The sequence below is a fragment of the Anabas testudineus genome, chromosome 23 (assembly GCF_900324465.2).
Source record: "Anabas testudineus chromosome 23, fAnaTes1.2, whole genome shotgun sequence".
Taxonomy (NCBI): Eukaryota; Metazoa; Chordata; class Actinopteri; order Anabantiformes; family Anabantidae; genus Anabas; species Anabas testudineus.
This window is the reverse complement of record NC_046631.1, coordinates 4078049-4091621: the sequence shown is the minus strand read 5'-3', so window position 1 is coordinate 4091621 and position 13573 is coordinate 4078049. Positions and strand designations below refer to the sequence as shown.

The 13573-nt window shown below is 44.0% G+C and overlaps 1 protein-coding gene across 15 annotated transcripts in view; it reads right to left on the bottom strand.

Annotated features, from left to right (window-relative positions):
* The window catches only part of sox5 (SRY-box transcription factor 5), a 184448-nt gene that overhangs the window by 70797 nt on the left and 100078 nt on the right, over positions 1–13573 (bottom strand). For 9 of the 15 annotated variants that reach the window (XM_026363642.1, XM_026363646.1, XM_026363643.1 and 6 more), the window contains one exon: positions 156–351. In XM_026363642.1, coding sequence (XP_026219427.1) covers positions 156–350 — 195 coding nt within the window. In that variant the 5' untranslated portion in view covers position 351. Of the gene's footprint in view, positions 1–155; positions 352–9390; positions 9412–11238; positions 11430–13573 lie in introns of those variants that run through there. The other 6 variants (XM_026363649.1, XM_026363650.1, XM_026363638.1 and 3 more) reach the window with 3 other exon arrangements.

The following is a 13573-nucleotide window of genomic DNA, read 5'->3' as shown; positions in this document are numbered from 1 at the left end:
GTATTGTGGCTCAGAGTAGAAAGGACCATCGTCACAAGACTGCGCCTTGTTCAAAGCGTGACCCCGAGCCACAGCTCAAGGCCGCCATCGCCCATAGGTGGGTGCTATCATCCTGAGAAACAATAAGCGAACATGAGGCCGGTAGCTGTCCTTACCATATTTGGGGGGCTGTCCAAGTTGCGGTTGGGGGGCGAGCGAGGGGACACCTTGCCGCAGTAGGATGCCAGGGGGAGGTGGATGACACCGCCCAGTCCCTTGCTCTCCTCATCCTCCATTCGCTGTCTGCTGGTTGCCATGGTTACCTCTCCATCTGTCCCCCCATATGGAGAGGCTGGTCGCTTGGAAGACATCCTGGAAAAAAAAGGAGGAGAAGGAGAAAACGGAGAGAGAAGGAAAAAGAGGAGGACGAGTGAGCAATATTCACAGGATGATATAACGGGTCGACAACTGGAGCTACATGAAGGTGGCAACAGAAAGTGTGGAGGTTCTCCTAGTTTCTACAAACTCCTGGATAGTCTGAACAAACTCACTTCACCCACTTTGTTGCCTGTTTATTCTAAAAAATGATTAGTCCTTGCAGCAGGTATTCACTAAATCCCATTCAGCTCATCAACCTGTACCAATTCTCTTCCTCCCCCTCTCTCTGGACCAGCTAACTGCAGCTCCATACAATATCCCCTTCAGTTGGTTTGTGAGCATGCAGTTCCTTGGCAGACCTTCAAACACACTCTCAGGTCTTACAGTATGTTTACCATGGGGGCCATTCAATGTTCGTGTTTCTAAAAGACGGGGCCATTACTGCAAATGGAGCCTGCTTGAGCAGGCATTGTGAAGGAAATGACCATGTCTTGACAATGGGCTTTCATAGAGACACATAGAGCGGTAAAGAAGGGGAGAGAGTGAGAGCAGTATGCACGGTGACAATAACATGTGTTTATGAAAACCTCTGGACAATAGCGGGACTGGAGGAAAATAGCTAGCAACGCGAGGGCCCCGCTGTTTGCATTTGTTATTGTGGATTTATTCCCTTAAAAAGAAGGAAAGGATATAAAGCCACATCTATTAGGTGAACTCTGGCTCTCACAAGGTAAATTTGCCTCCCTGTACTTCAGCTGAATAGGGATGCAGCGACTATGTGGCAATAATAGAATTTACTGTGGTTCTCAGTATCGCCTGAGTGCTTTCAGATGCACTTGTCAGCCTTGAAGCCACTGCGACTATGACCCTGGGTAATAGGCTGCTAACGCTCTATCGCACTGAAGCAGCACATGACAAGGATGGAGGGATGAAGGTGTGGATGGAGGGACTGTTAAAACACAAGGGGAGGGGTGTGTGCAACAGGAAGTGGATACAAGGAAGAAGCAACAGGCATCTGACAGTCTAACTCCTCTCTTTGCTGCTTTCTGTTCATTCTATATCCTTGTGTCTTTATCTTCCATCCATCTATCCTTCATCTGTCTCTGATTTGCTCTGTCTTCCTCTCCGGCTTCTCTCCCCTCAAATTCTTCCCCCTTCTCTCCCTGCTTGTCTCCGGTAAACTGATTACACTCTTGACTCTATTGGATTTCCTCTGGACTGTACATCTGGCATTGTTCCTCGAAGCAGCCCTGCCACTAATTCATTGCTTATTTACCTTATGACAGTGGAAAGGCAAACAATATTGAGTGCTGCTCACTGGAGGCGATGAAGAGAGCGCCACGCTAAGAAACGCAACATTATCACATCGCGGGGAAGTTCACGGTTAAAATCAAATAAACTCCACTGCAGTAATACCATAAAAAAGACTCTCCACCACAGTGATGTAATTTAATTACCTTTAATTGTATTTGGAAGATTTTTGCCTGGAAGATTCATAGACCTTATAGATAATGTAATTATTTAAACCAGTTTACAAATTGATGTTGTGCACTTTGGTAAAACTCATTCTTCTTTAAAAAATGTTTTCAGCAACACAGCAAAGCTGTTTGGCGTTCGTTCAGTTTCAGTGAGTTAGTTAGTAATCTCACACTTTAATGACTTTTTTGTGCACTTTCATCAGAGTTAGATTGACCTCATAACGCATTCTGTTACAATAATGCAGAAATAGTTCAAATCAGTGTTTTCATGTAGGACAGGGTGTACAGGAGACATTTCTAGAAGTCAGTGGAGTAGAATGTGTCTCTGACGCTGACTTTATCTGATTCTCCTGGATACTCTGTCTACGTGGGCTTGCTCAGCAAATACTGAGGCCATAAATGATGGCAGCAGATTTTGTATGTATTCGGATGACAAAAGACTTTGGGGATGAGACTGCGCACGGCTATCATTAAACCTAATTGATGTAAAAAACTACTGGCTTTGGATAACATTTACATTACTTATGATAGAATGACTGAGCAGAAAGCTGTGTGTGTGTGTGTGTGTGTGTGTGTGCTTGTGTGTGTGAGAGAGAGAGAGAGCACAAACATGTGTGTATGTGTGGTTTCACACACTATCCAATGCAAGCAGCAGGCCCAGCTGTACAAACTGGAGGGCTTTGAGCCACACACACACATATGTGCACATACATAGAACAGAGGCTCTAACACTGCAGGTCTGTCTTCATCACTGCCTGTTTACTTTACCTCCTTTCACTCTCTCACACTGAGGCCTTTTGTTTCAGACGCATACACACACACACACACACACACCTTCCCTTGTGTCCCACAGTGCATGTGCACACCTCTGCCTAGACGTAACCCTGCTCACACAGACCTGGGGTCAGCTTCGAATCCTCTAACCTCACTAATGTTGCACTCTGGCTCAGCTGCAGAAACATCTGGGAAAGCACTAAGGGATTTTTGTTTTGCTTTTACGGTTTTATTGTCCATTATTAACCACAGTAGCCAAATTGACATATCTAGGTGGACATGCAATCCATAGACAAGAACAGTTACACATTAACACAGGAAACAACAGGGGTATTAGAAACTCTGCGGGGCAGAGAGCACTTGCCTCTCTAAAATAAAATAAGTTCATTTCATCATTGTTTTTGCTGTATTTCCCCTCTTCTTCTCCCTCCTCTGCTCTTCACACCCATCCACCCCCCCACCCCACCAACTCTGATACTACTTCCTCAGAGGTGGGTGCCTATGAATGGGGAGACCGTTCACAGCTCCTCTCCGGGTATAAAATCCTTCTCTCCCTCCCGTTTGCCTTTGAAGTTGTATTACTCTACAATTGGGCACTGCGGGTGTGCAAGTTATGCCGGCTACTTCATTTAAAGTTTGGCAGGGATGTCACGCCGGCGGAGACCTGGACTAAGCCGTTTGAAAGCATGGAGTGATGTGAGGATTAAAAAAGACAAGGTTTTATTAAGTCGATAAATTGGCAGCGTTATACGGGTCATAATTAGACAACATTAGCATATTTTGCCCCATAACAAAGCTAAAAATGTAACCTCTTATACACTTAACACAGAGGCATGGTGCTAACCTTTCTAATGATATTTTAAATTGTATAACACTATCGCAACAATATTGTAGTGATTTGTTTGACTTACAAATGAAATGAACAAGTAAACTAAAGGACATTTTGAATATGCTGTTCTCTTCTACCTCCCAGCCTCTCGTTTCTGTTGCAGACACACACAGACACACGAAACGGCGCACACGGTGAGAGCACTAAGCTGAGATTAGAGCACCACTTCCCCTTGGCTTTTTGATGATTAGCGGCTCCTCAGCTAAGTCCCTCTCATATCACATATGTCCACTGCTGCTAAGTCACTAATCGGACAGCGACGGACATCCATTAACGGGCCGAATAATCACCATCGATGGTGGTTAACCCCCTCCTGGCTGTCACTTACTGTAATCAAAGTGTCCATTTCACGTTGGCATGTCAGCAGCACCGAGCTTACGCACACGCAATCGTGTTTAAATACAGGCAGCGAGCTTTACGAACATGCAAGCGAAGGGGTGCTCGCACATGCAAAACACTTCAAAAACCAGACACACATACAAACACAAACACACAGATACATCAAATGAATTAAGCAAAATGGGGGCAAAGATTTGTTTCAGCTTCAATGAGGAGTGAGGAAAAAACAAAGCAGCCATCGCAGAAATGTCACAGGCTATCACACACACACACGCACGCACACACACACACACACACACACACACACACACACACACACAGCTCTCGCTCTGTGTGTCTGGCTGCTAACATAATCATGGTGCTAACTGCTCTTGTTAACTCCTCTACTCAGAACAAGCTTTCAGGGAGCGTGGGAGCCTCCTCTGGAGAATTCCACAGTAAAGTGTGTGTGTATGTGCTTCTGCGTCTGCATGTATGCATGCGCGCGTGTGTGTGTTTGTGCATGTGATGTGCTCAGCGTCTCTTTAAATTACAACCACTGCACACACGCCACACAGTCATTTGAATCCATCGTCTACAGTAAAAATAAGTACGGCGGCTAATTCCAAAGTGCTGTCAAGAGTCAAAGAGTCAACGACTCTTTTTTTTTTTTTTCCCCGCCACCTTGTGACTGCTGAGAGCTGCCTCCTGCCTGTCACTCAGGTGTGGGTCTATTTGCGTGGAAATGTGAGCTATCTTTGAAATTGTTCTCTGAGGGAATGGAAGGGCATATCAAAATAGTTGAGCGGAATGCGCCTTTTAGATAAGGCGCCCAGGGCGTTTTGCCTCCGAGGAGCCGACCGCAACATTTACATCCGTATGACACCTCAGGCGGGAATTTAAACAAATATTTCCTCCCGTGTCACGCTATCACTCACTTTATTGCCATTGCTTTTTTTTTTTTTCTCCTCCCTTTTTCTGTCTTGGTGCATTTCCCTATTCTCAGCTTTCAAAACTCTGTTTCCGTCTCTATCTCTCCGTCACACACTGTTGAACTTATTTTAACATCGTCTGTCCTCCTGCTCTTTCTCTCTCTCTCTTCTTCCCGGTGTTGTGTTACTTACTGTTCCCTCTTTACACAATCAGCTGTTTGTAAGAATGTCGCTCCATCCCTGCCCTCCCTCCGTCCCCTCCCACCGTCTCTCCTTCTCTCCCTACTTCTCTGTGCAGACTCTTAAGGATATTGCCTAATATCTATTTATAGGCTGTCCTTTTGAACAGTGGGAAGAGTGGGGTAGCAACACAGAGGAGAGGCTGAGATGGAGGGATAGAGATTAAGGGAGGGAAGACCTGGTGAAAATAGTTAGTGATGTTCCCTCTTCCTGTGGTGTGGCTCTGTTGCATTAGATCACTTTGGATATTCTTGACAAGCCTCACATTTAGGTTTTTACACTTAAGAGAAACTTCTAAACCTAAAAAAACTTCAATTCTGGCGCAATGCGTCTGTGTCTAAATTTCACGTTCAACAAAATAAAATTGAATTTAAACTATTTTCAAATTTCAAACAGAAACTGAAACTGAAACTGCACTGTAACAGTAAAACATAAAAAAAATCTGCTGCTAACAATTAATGTAAAATACTGTATAATGCCTTCTGGATTTCCCCTGGTTCTCTGTGGAAGCGAATAATGTGGAACATGGGGAAAATGTGAGCACAGCTCCTGCCTGTTTACGCTCACACACTCATATATGCACACACAGACACACTCTTATACTCATATATACACACATACACAAAAGGTGGAGACGCAACTCAGCCTCACACACACACACAAGGCATCCTCTGTCAGGTGCCCTAAATTGGCAGCCAAACAGTCCAAACTGTGTTTCCTGTCCAAGTTAACCACAAAAGGCAATAACACACAACCTAATGTCACAAGTGCTAATCACACACACACACACACACAAGCGGATGAGACAATCATGCGTTGTGTATGTGTGGAGCAAAAGGGCTGGGTGCAAAAGTCGCGGGCTAACTCATGTGGCCTCTGGTACTTTTTTTTACACACACACATACCTCTGTCTGTCCGCCTCTCTCATCCATTCATCAGAGCTTTAGTCACCAGCGAGGCATCACTCCACGTACTTTCCTTGTCATGTTTTCAGCTCTTTTTTTTTCCCTCTTTAAAAATCTTATTTGTGTCTTTACACTGAGTCATCGGAGGACATGATCATCACTGACATTCTAACAGGGAAGAGGGAATGGAGAAGAAATGGAGGATAGAGGGAGGATTAAAGGAAAGAAAGTTGCACTTATCTATCTATCTGTCTATCTATCTATTTCCTTTTGACATCATCTGTTTAAGGCCAAGTGAACACTGCTCGTGGGAAAATCTTGCTATAGAAAAAGGAAGAAGAGAGGCAGAAAGAGAGAGTTGGGAGAGGAGGGGGTGGAGAAGGGTGAAAAGAGACAAACGGGGAGCGGAAAAGTGCATCCGGAGAACGGCGGCCCTGCTCCCCTGGTGTTTTGCGAGGGGGAGATGCTGCATAATGTTTATTGAGCGAGGGACTGTGTTTTTCAATTGTTGTGCCAGGCCACTATTTGTGCTGCATTTGTTAAGCAATCCATAAAGGAGTCACAACATTTGTCTCACTGTCAGCGACTTGGCCTGCCCCTGATAACCACACACACACCCCCACACTCACACACACTCACACACACACACAGATACGGACTCATTCTCTCACATAAATGACAACACAGAAATATTCACACACACTCCCAGCTGGCCCCTTTCTTTCGTCCCGCACTTTGAAACTCTCCCTCCTCGGCCCAAATGGTCTCCTCCCACCCTTCCCCCATCTCCCCTCTTTCTTCCCTCTCCTCTCCCTCCCTGCCTCACTACCTGGAAAGACAGAGGTTTTATTGTAGCGCCGTGGGAGGGAGCTACGAGCCTCTAACACTGTCTCCCATTGTAGGTTGGAGCGATGGTTAACGGAGTGTGTATGTTTCTGTGTGTGTGTGTGTGTGTGTGTGTGTGTGTGTGAGAGAGCGAGGCTGATGGATGGCTGAAGAAACAGAAGAAGAAAGAGAAGAAGAGGAGGAGAGAGAAAGAGCGATGTGAAGTGTGAAGACATCCTGGATGAGCTCACACATGCATGCAGCCGGAGTTCTCCTGGCCTGTTGATAACGCAGTACCTCCACCTGACCTTTGACCCCTGCCTTGTGACCTCATGTCATATGACTAGACTCTCGTTAGCCTGGAGGGACACCTCTGTGTGTCTCCCTCTGTTGTACACACACTTTCTCTCTCGCCCAGTCACTTGAAACACTCCATCACTTTAGTTTCTTTCATCCCCATGACCCCACACCACAGCCTCCCCCCCATTCAAAAACAACAACAACTAATATGCCCCTTACTTTCTCCTATAGGCTATCAGAGAGGGTGCGCTTGTTGCACCGGGCTGGGAGGTCGTGGTGGGAGAGAGTTGGAGGGGTGAGGCGGTGTGCTGTGAGAAGGAAAGGAAGTGGGGAGGAGGGGGTGGGGTGGGTTTTAGCATTCTCCTCTGGTATTTTTCTGTCTGTCGTTTCTTTCTTTCCTTTTCTTTCTTTTTGCCCCCCTCTCGCTCTGTGGATGGAGACACGGTTATCAAGGCTCTCTGGGGACAGACAATATGGCCCAGACAATGGCCTCCAGTCCGAGATGGTGGTGGTGGGGGGGGGGGGGGGGAGAGAGAGGGAGAGGGAGAAAGAGAGGGAGGCCGGGACAGGGCCACAGGGGAAGACAAGGGCAGAATGGTGCATTAGTTTGCAAAGCACGGACACTCTACTCAATTACTCTACTCTCTCTCTCCTTAGACACACATAGTCTCTCTTTCCTCAAACACGCACACACCACTTTAATCTAACCCTTTTAAATGAAGTACAGCGACACTTAAACTGGAAGCAGCACTGCTCACTTAAATTGGAAACAAGTTTTTTTATCATCAGCCACAGGAGTTTCTCACTTCATAAACTGTCTATACCAGGATAATTACAAAATAAAAGCCCATAATCGTTCAAATAAACAGTGGTGGAAAACTTAGAACTCAGATTTAGCAGAAATATTATAAAAATAATTCCCAATGGCAAATAGTTAAAAATGTTTCTTTAGTTTTAGAAGTGTACACACAACATACTTAAGATTTCAAAAGTTTTTTATGTGTATATCTTTATACTGGATTATTAGTACTGACAGTATTAGCAATGCAACAGCCTTTTAATATTGCAGTGGACCATTGTCGAGCTCATTCAAACCACTCTAGTAGGTAGGTAGATTACGCCATATCAATTTATTTATATTCCATAAGTGTAAAATCTTAATTTGAAAGTAACTTCAGATGCACTACAAGTATAAAGAGCAGAAAAAAATACTTAAGCAAATGACAAGTATGGAATATGGTTAAATGTACTTCTAACCCTTAAAGTAAATGCATTGACACATTTTTAAAAAGTGTTTGATCTCAGTGAAATTCAGTAAAATCCTTCTGCTTGCTGATGCAGTGCTTGTTGCTGATCGTGACCGCAAAAAGTAATAATGCCAGACTGCAACCGAGTGTGTCCCGTTTAAATTGTTCAGTGTAAGTGTTGACACATCCACTGATGACCACCCTCCACTCTCCCCCTCCTCAAATGTACTGACACACACCCCAATAAACAGAGGGGACAAATGGAGGGGTGTGAAAATCCACCACTGCTTTAACACCACATCGATAGAGACCTCTTCCTCTCTCCTCCCCAATATCTCCCCCACCTCCTCTCCCTTCAATCTCCCATTCCCCTACTCCTTCTTCTGCCCATCGGGCGAGGAATGTGTCAGTTTGACCACATCATCTTTCCATCCACTGCCACAGCGGCTCTTTCAAATGTCTCTTTCCTCCGTCTTTCCCTCCGTGTTTTGGCTGCTTTAGCTTTCGACCGCTTTTCTCCGCATCTACATTTCTGTTTCTGTGTTTGTGTGAACAGATGAGTGTTAGTGAAGGCAGTCTGTTTCCACTATTTTCAGCTTAGGCTGGAAATTTTGATACACAGCCGGGTGCGCAGAGAGAGAGAAAAAAAAAAGTTCATTTAATAAAAACCATAATTACAATACAAAATAACAATACGAATATTATAAAATCGACAAATATACTGGCAGTGTGGAAGCAGAAATTGTTTTTACGAGCTTAACATAATTAGACAAAAAAGAAAAAAGGCTGTTGTTGCATTAAGACAAATAAGAATGTTCTTCAAATTCTATCTTTCTATATATTCTACAAACAATACAATTTTAAATTGCCAGTAATGATTTTTTGCTTAAACCAATAAAAGACAAACCACCTTCTAAAACTCTGCCAAACTCTTCTTCATCTGGTTTTTTTCAATCAAAAGTGACTCCCAAGCTCAATTTAACAACTGCAAGATTTCAAGAAGAACAAGAAGAAGAAGAAGAAAGAGAAGAAAGAAAAAAGAGGAAGAAGTGCAGAAAAGAAAAAGAAGAGGAAGTGAGTGAGAAAATGAAGAAGCATGGGTGAAGGAGGCGAGCGGACACTTACAGAGACGCAGGAACCGAGAGCATCGCGACCATCGAGGCTGGAGCGCACACACACTGGCAACTCACACACACTCTGCTCCGCCGAGAGACTGGCGCTCAACGCACACACTTGAAAAACACACACACACACACGGGCACGCGGATACACACACACAGAATGGAAAATACCCCTCTCTCATTCACACACTCACATCCTTACATATGAACACACACACACACACAGGAGCGTGCGCGCACACATGGCCAGAGCCACAGTGATGGAGTGCATTACTGAAAAGCAAGACTTTTAAGTGCTCTCCTCTAAGTCATTGTAATCCCTGCATTTATCTCCATACATTCTGCTTTTTCTGTGTAATCCTTTAAATTTTTAATTCCTCCTAGCTGTTGTTATCTTTTTTTTTTCTCTCTCCTCAACCACTTTGCCGGATTGAGCGGTTTATTAAAAACACATTTTTGCCACATCTAAATGTGTTCTTAATTCAAGGGGCCACTGAAATCCCCCCCCCTCACACACACACACCTCCCTCCCCTCCCAACCCACCCAGTTTATCTTGGAACAAAAGATTAGTTTCATCGGGCAAAACAGAGAGCTACTTTAACGCAATAAAAGTCAAGCAGGCGCAGGGAGAGAGTCGTGCGTGTGTGTGTGTCAGCATATGTGTGTGTGAGTTAGTATTAAAACGCAGGGTATTATAATATAATCTTCCTCTGACAGCTTTAGCATCAAACATCCATTATTCCACAAGCAAAAATAAATAAATAAAAAATAGCCACTTGTGTTGACAGTGTCGGGGAAAAGGGGGCAAGGTTAGAAGGTTCACGCCTCTAAACGAAGCAGGCCCACACAAACATCAGAGGAGCACAGTGAGATTAACATTAGCATAAGGCAGGAAAAAAAAAAAACTACACCACCACCGTGGAGACTGACAATAGGATTATTAAGTGTTTGCATGTTTTGAATTTGGATTAAATGAAAAATAAACTGCAAATGAGGACAGTTTAAAACGAAAGAAGCAGAGCGGGAGGGCAGAGTGGAAACGTTTCAATTCCCAGATGAAGAAAAATAAAATCTTTTCTTGCTAATGTTTGTGTGACTTTTCAATATTTAAAAAACAAATGAATTCTGAAATAGTTCTGACTTGTTGACAGCACTTTAATATGTTAGGCTGTCAGAAAAAAAAATAGATAAAAATAGCTGATAGGGTAAAGCAGAAGTAAATTAAGTTGTGGCGAGCAGTGAAGATGACATGATGAGAGGATCGCACATTCTGACTCACACACGCACACACACACCTCTCTAAGTGCCTCTTCTTATTTCTCTCTCGCATACACACACACACACACCAGCACAGCTTTTAGCAGTTTACCTATGAATGAACACAACTTCAGTCAGGAGGGAGAGAGAGGTGGAAAAGGAGAGGGATTTCTATCAGTGCCGGGACAAACGTACACAAACACACACACACACACACACACAGACACACATGTAACGCCTGCTTTGCCCCAGCTTTGCATATGGTATCTCATCCAAAAGCACAAGTCAATCATCAACTCTTCTTTACCAACTCTGACTCTGTCACAACACTCACTCTCCGGCTTTAAACTCAACAGACTTGCTGAGACAGTTCACATGCTCAACACACACACACACACACTCACACACAAACAGGGACCACGTCTTCTCTTGTCACACACATAGATCGTTCTACTTTACACTTCTACCTGCACCTTCCCCTCCCTATCACAGTCCCGCTCTGTCTTGCTCTCTGTCTCTGTCATCTGTACGTGGATGTGTGTATGTGTGTGTGTGTTGAGTGCCTGTGTGTGTGTGTGAGAAAGCGTCACGTACCTGTTACACTCCTGAGGTAGCTCAGGCTCAGTGAGCATGCTGGAGTAAGGGTCCGTCTCCCTCGACAACAACAACATAAAACAGTCCAACAATGCTCAGATGAACAAGGTTAGTCTCCCCAAAACAAGACGGGATACAAGTGATCCTTCAACCTCTCACACACACTGCTGGTTCTCTCTCTCTCTCTCTCTCTTTCTGTGTTCCTCTCTCTCTCTCTCCTCACACACTTTCAGCCTCACGCCCTCCCTCTCCCTCTCTCTCTCTCTCTCACTGCCTCTGTCCCTCCTCTTCTCCCTCCCTCGCTGTGAGCTGTGAGATCTAGGCTCAGCCCTTAAAGGGCCAGCAGCAGAGCCTCTTTCTCTTTCACTCACTGTGTGTATCTGTGTCACGCTGTGTATGTGTGTGTGTGTGTGTTAGTGTGTGAGAGCAGAGGGGAGGGGCCAATTGACCAGCGGGCTCATCACTCCCTCAGTGTAAATGCACAGCAGTGCTGCCCCCTTCCTCAAGTGCATCTCTCTCTTTCTCTCTCTCTCTTTCAAGGTGGGTTTCCATCCAGCTGTTTTTGTGCACTTTTTTAATTTAATTATTGCATAAAAAATTTGGCAAACACCAAAAATTTCTGAATGGAGAAGTTGGCATATTGATAAAAACAAATTAGGAAATAGGCGCAAAGGAAAATACATTTGCTTTAGCAAATTAATAGTCAGGTCACTGACTTGAGTAACTTGAACGTCCTCAAACACAGAGGCAAAACAAATCCCTTAAACTAATAAATGAAGTCATATTTGCATCATGTTTTCTACACTGTCTGCACAGTTTGAGGTCAGACTGGTCCTCTTTTAATCATATCAATGTGCCGTTTTTCTGCAACAGTTTAATGGCATCCAATTGAGAGGTTAGTGGCACCAGCTGTTATCTCAATGAACAAACTCCTACTATTCTCAAAGTACTAGTGGATATAAACACCTGTTAATTTGCATTTTCTTCAACTGATTTTTTTCTAAAGCTTAATAAAAGGTGTGCTACGTTTGCAAGGAAACCTGCTTCCATACACATACAGTACATGCTGGTTTTCCCACAGTCAAACAACAGTGTCAGATCATGTAGGCATACACAAGACTCTGCAAGCCCTGTACTTTATTATGCAGGGCATTAGGTAGTAAACTATATGAAACTTTTTACTGTCTTGTCGAAGTGGGACGTTAACTGTAAAACAGGTTCAACATGCTTTCCCTAAACAAAAAATGTGTGCATCGCCCTCATTACATTAGGTGACAGAGCTTTCCAACTTTTCTCTTTGATTCAGAATTTGATTTAGTTTGCCACTGTAACTCTAACTGCAACCTAAAAAGGAATCTGACATATTTTTCTAGCTTATGCAGTCAGACTAAAAGTAACACATTTTTACTGCACTTCTGGAATGCTTTGGACTCATCCATGCTTAATTGGTTAATTTGTGTTTTGCCAGTCGCCTTTACTGTCCCTTTGGTTCCACCGTGTTAGCAAAGTGAAGCTGTTTTGTGCTCCACTCTGACACACATCATGCTTTTCACAAGATTAACTTCAGTAATAGAAAGAAAGTAACAGAACAGTGGACGTAAAACAAGCCCTGAAACACGATTAGTATCCTGTGCTTGAAGTGAAATTCTCTCAGGAGCTACTGAATGCTCTATAACACTGTGCACACATCAAAACTTCGTCAGAACAGTTTAATATCTGACAATAATGGCAGTAGTCACTATTTCCTTTCTTTCCTCCTTTGTTTTGATGCAATTAAAAGCAGACATTCCCCAACATGGGAACACTTTTGTTACAAGGAGACAGCTGAACACTTTCAAGAGAACATATGCTGAAGCTCATATGCATGAATGAACGCAAGCATGAACACAAAAACACACCGAATTACACATATACAAAGTGACTGAAACCTTCACCAATCACCCACAGCCATTGTCTCCCCAGGTATACTGTATATATGTGTGTGTGTGTATGTCTGTGTGTGTCAGTAGTGCATGCTGCTTTCAGCCCTTAGTGCTGTCACTCACTATTAAGGGTGTGTGGTCTACATGTCACACATACGGCCAATCCAGCTATTGTCCCGGAGAGTGCAGAGAAAAGCAGAGCTGACAGACTGCCACTTCTGTGGTATTTTAACACACACACACACACACACACACACACTCACTCAAACTCTGACATAAACACACAATAGGGAGAAGAGAAAATGAGCCTTGTCACTGTACCTACCCCCCACACGCAGCATCCATACTGTGCCTGTACAGCGAGAAGACACACATACATGCATTTAACAAAATCAGATACTGTCACAATTTGT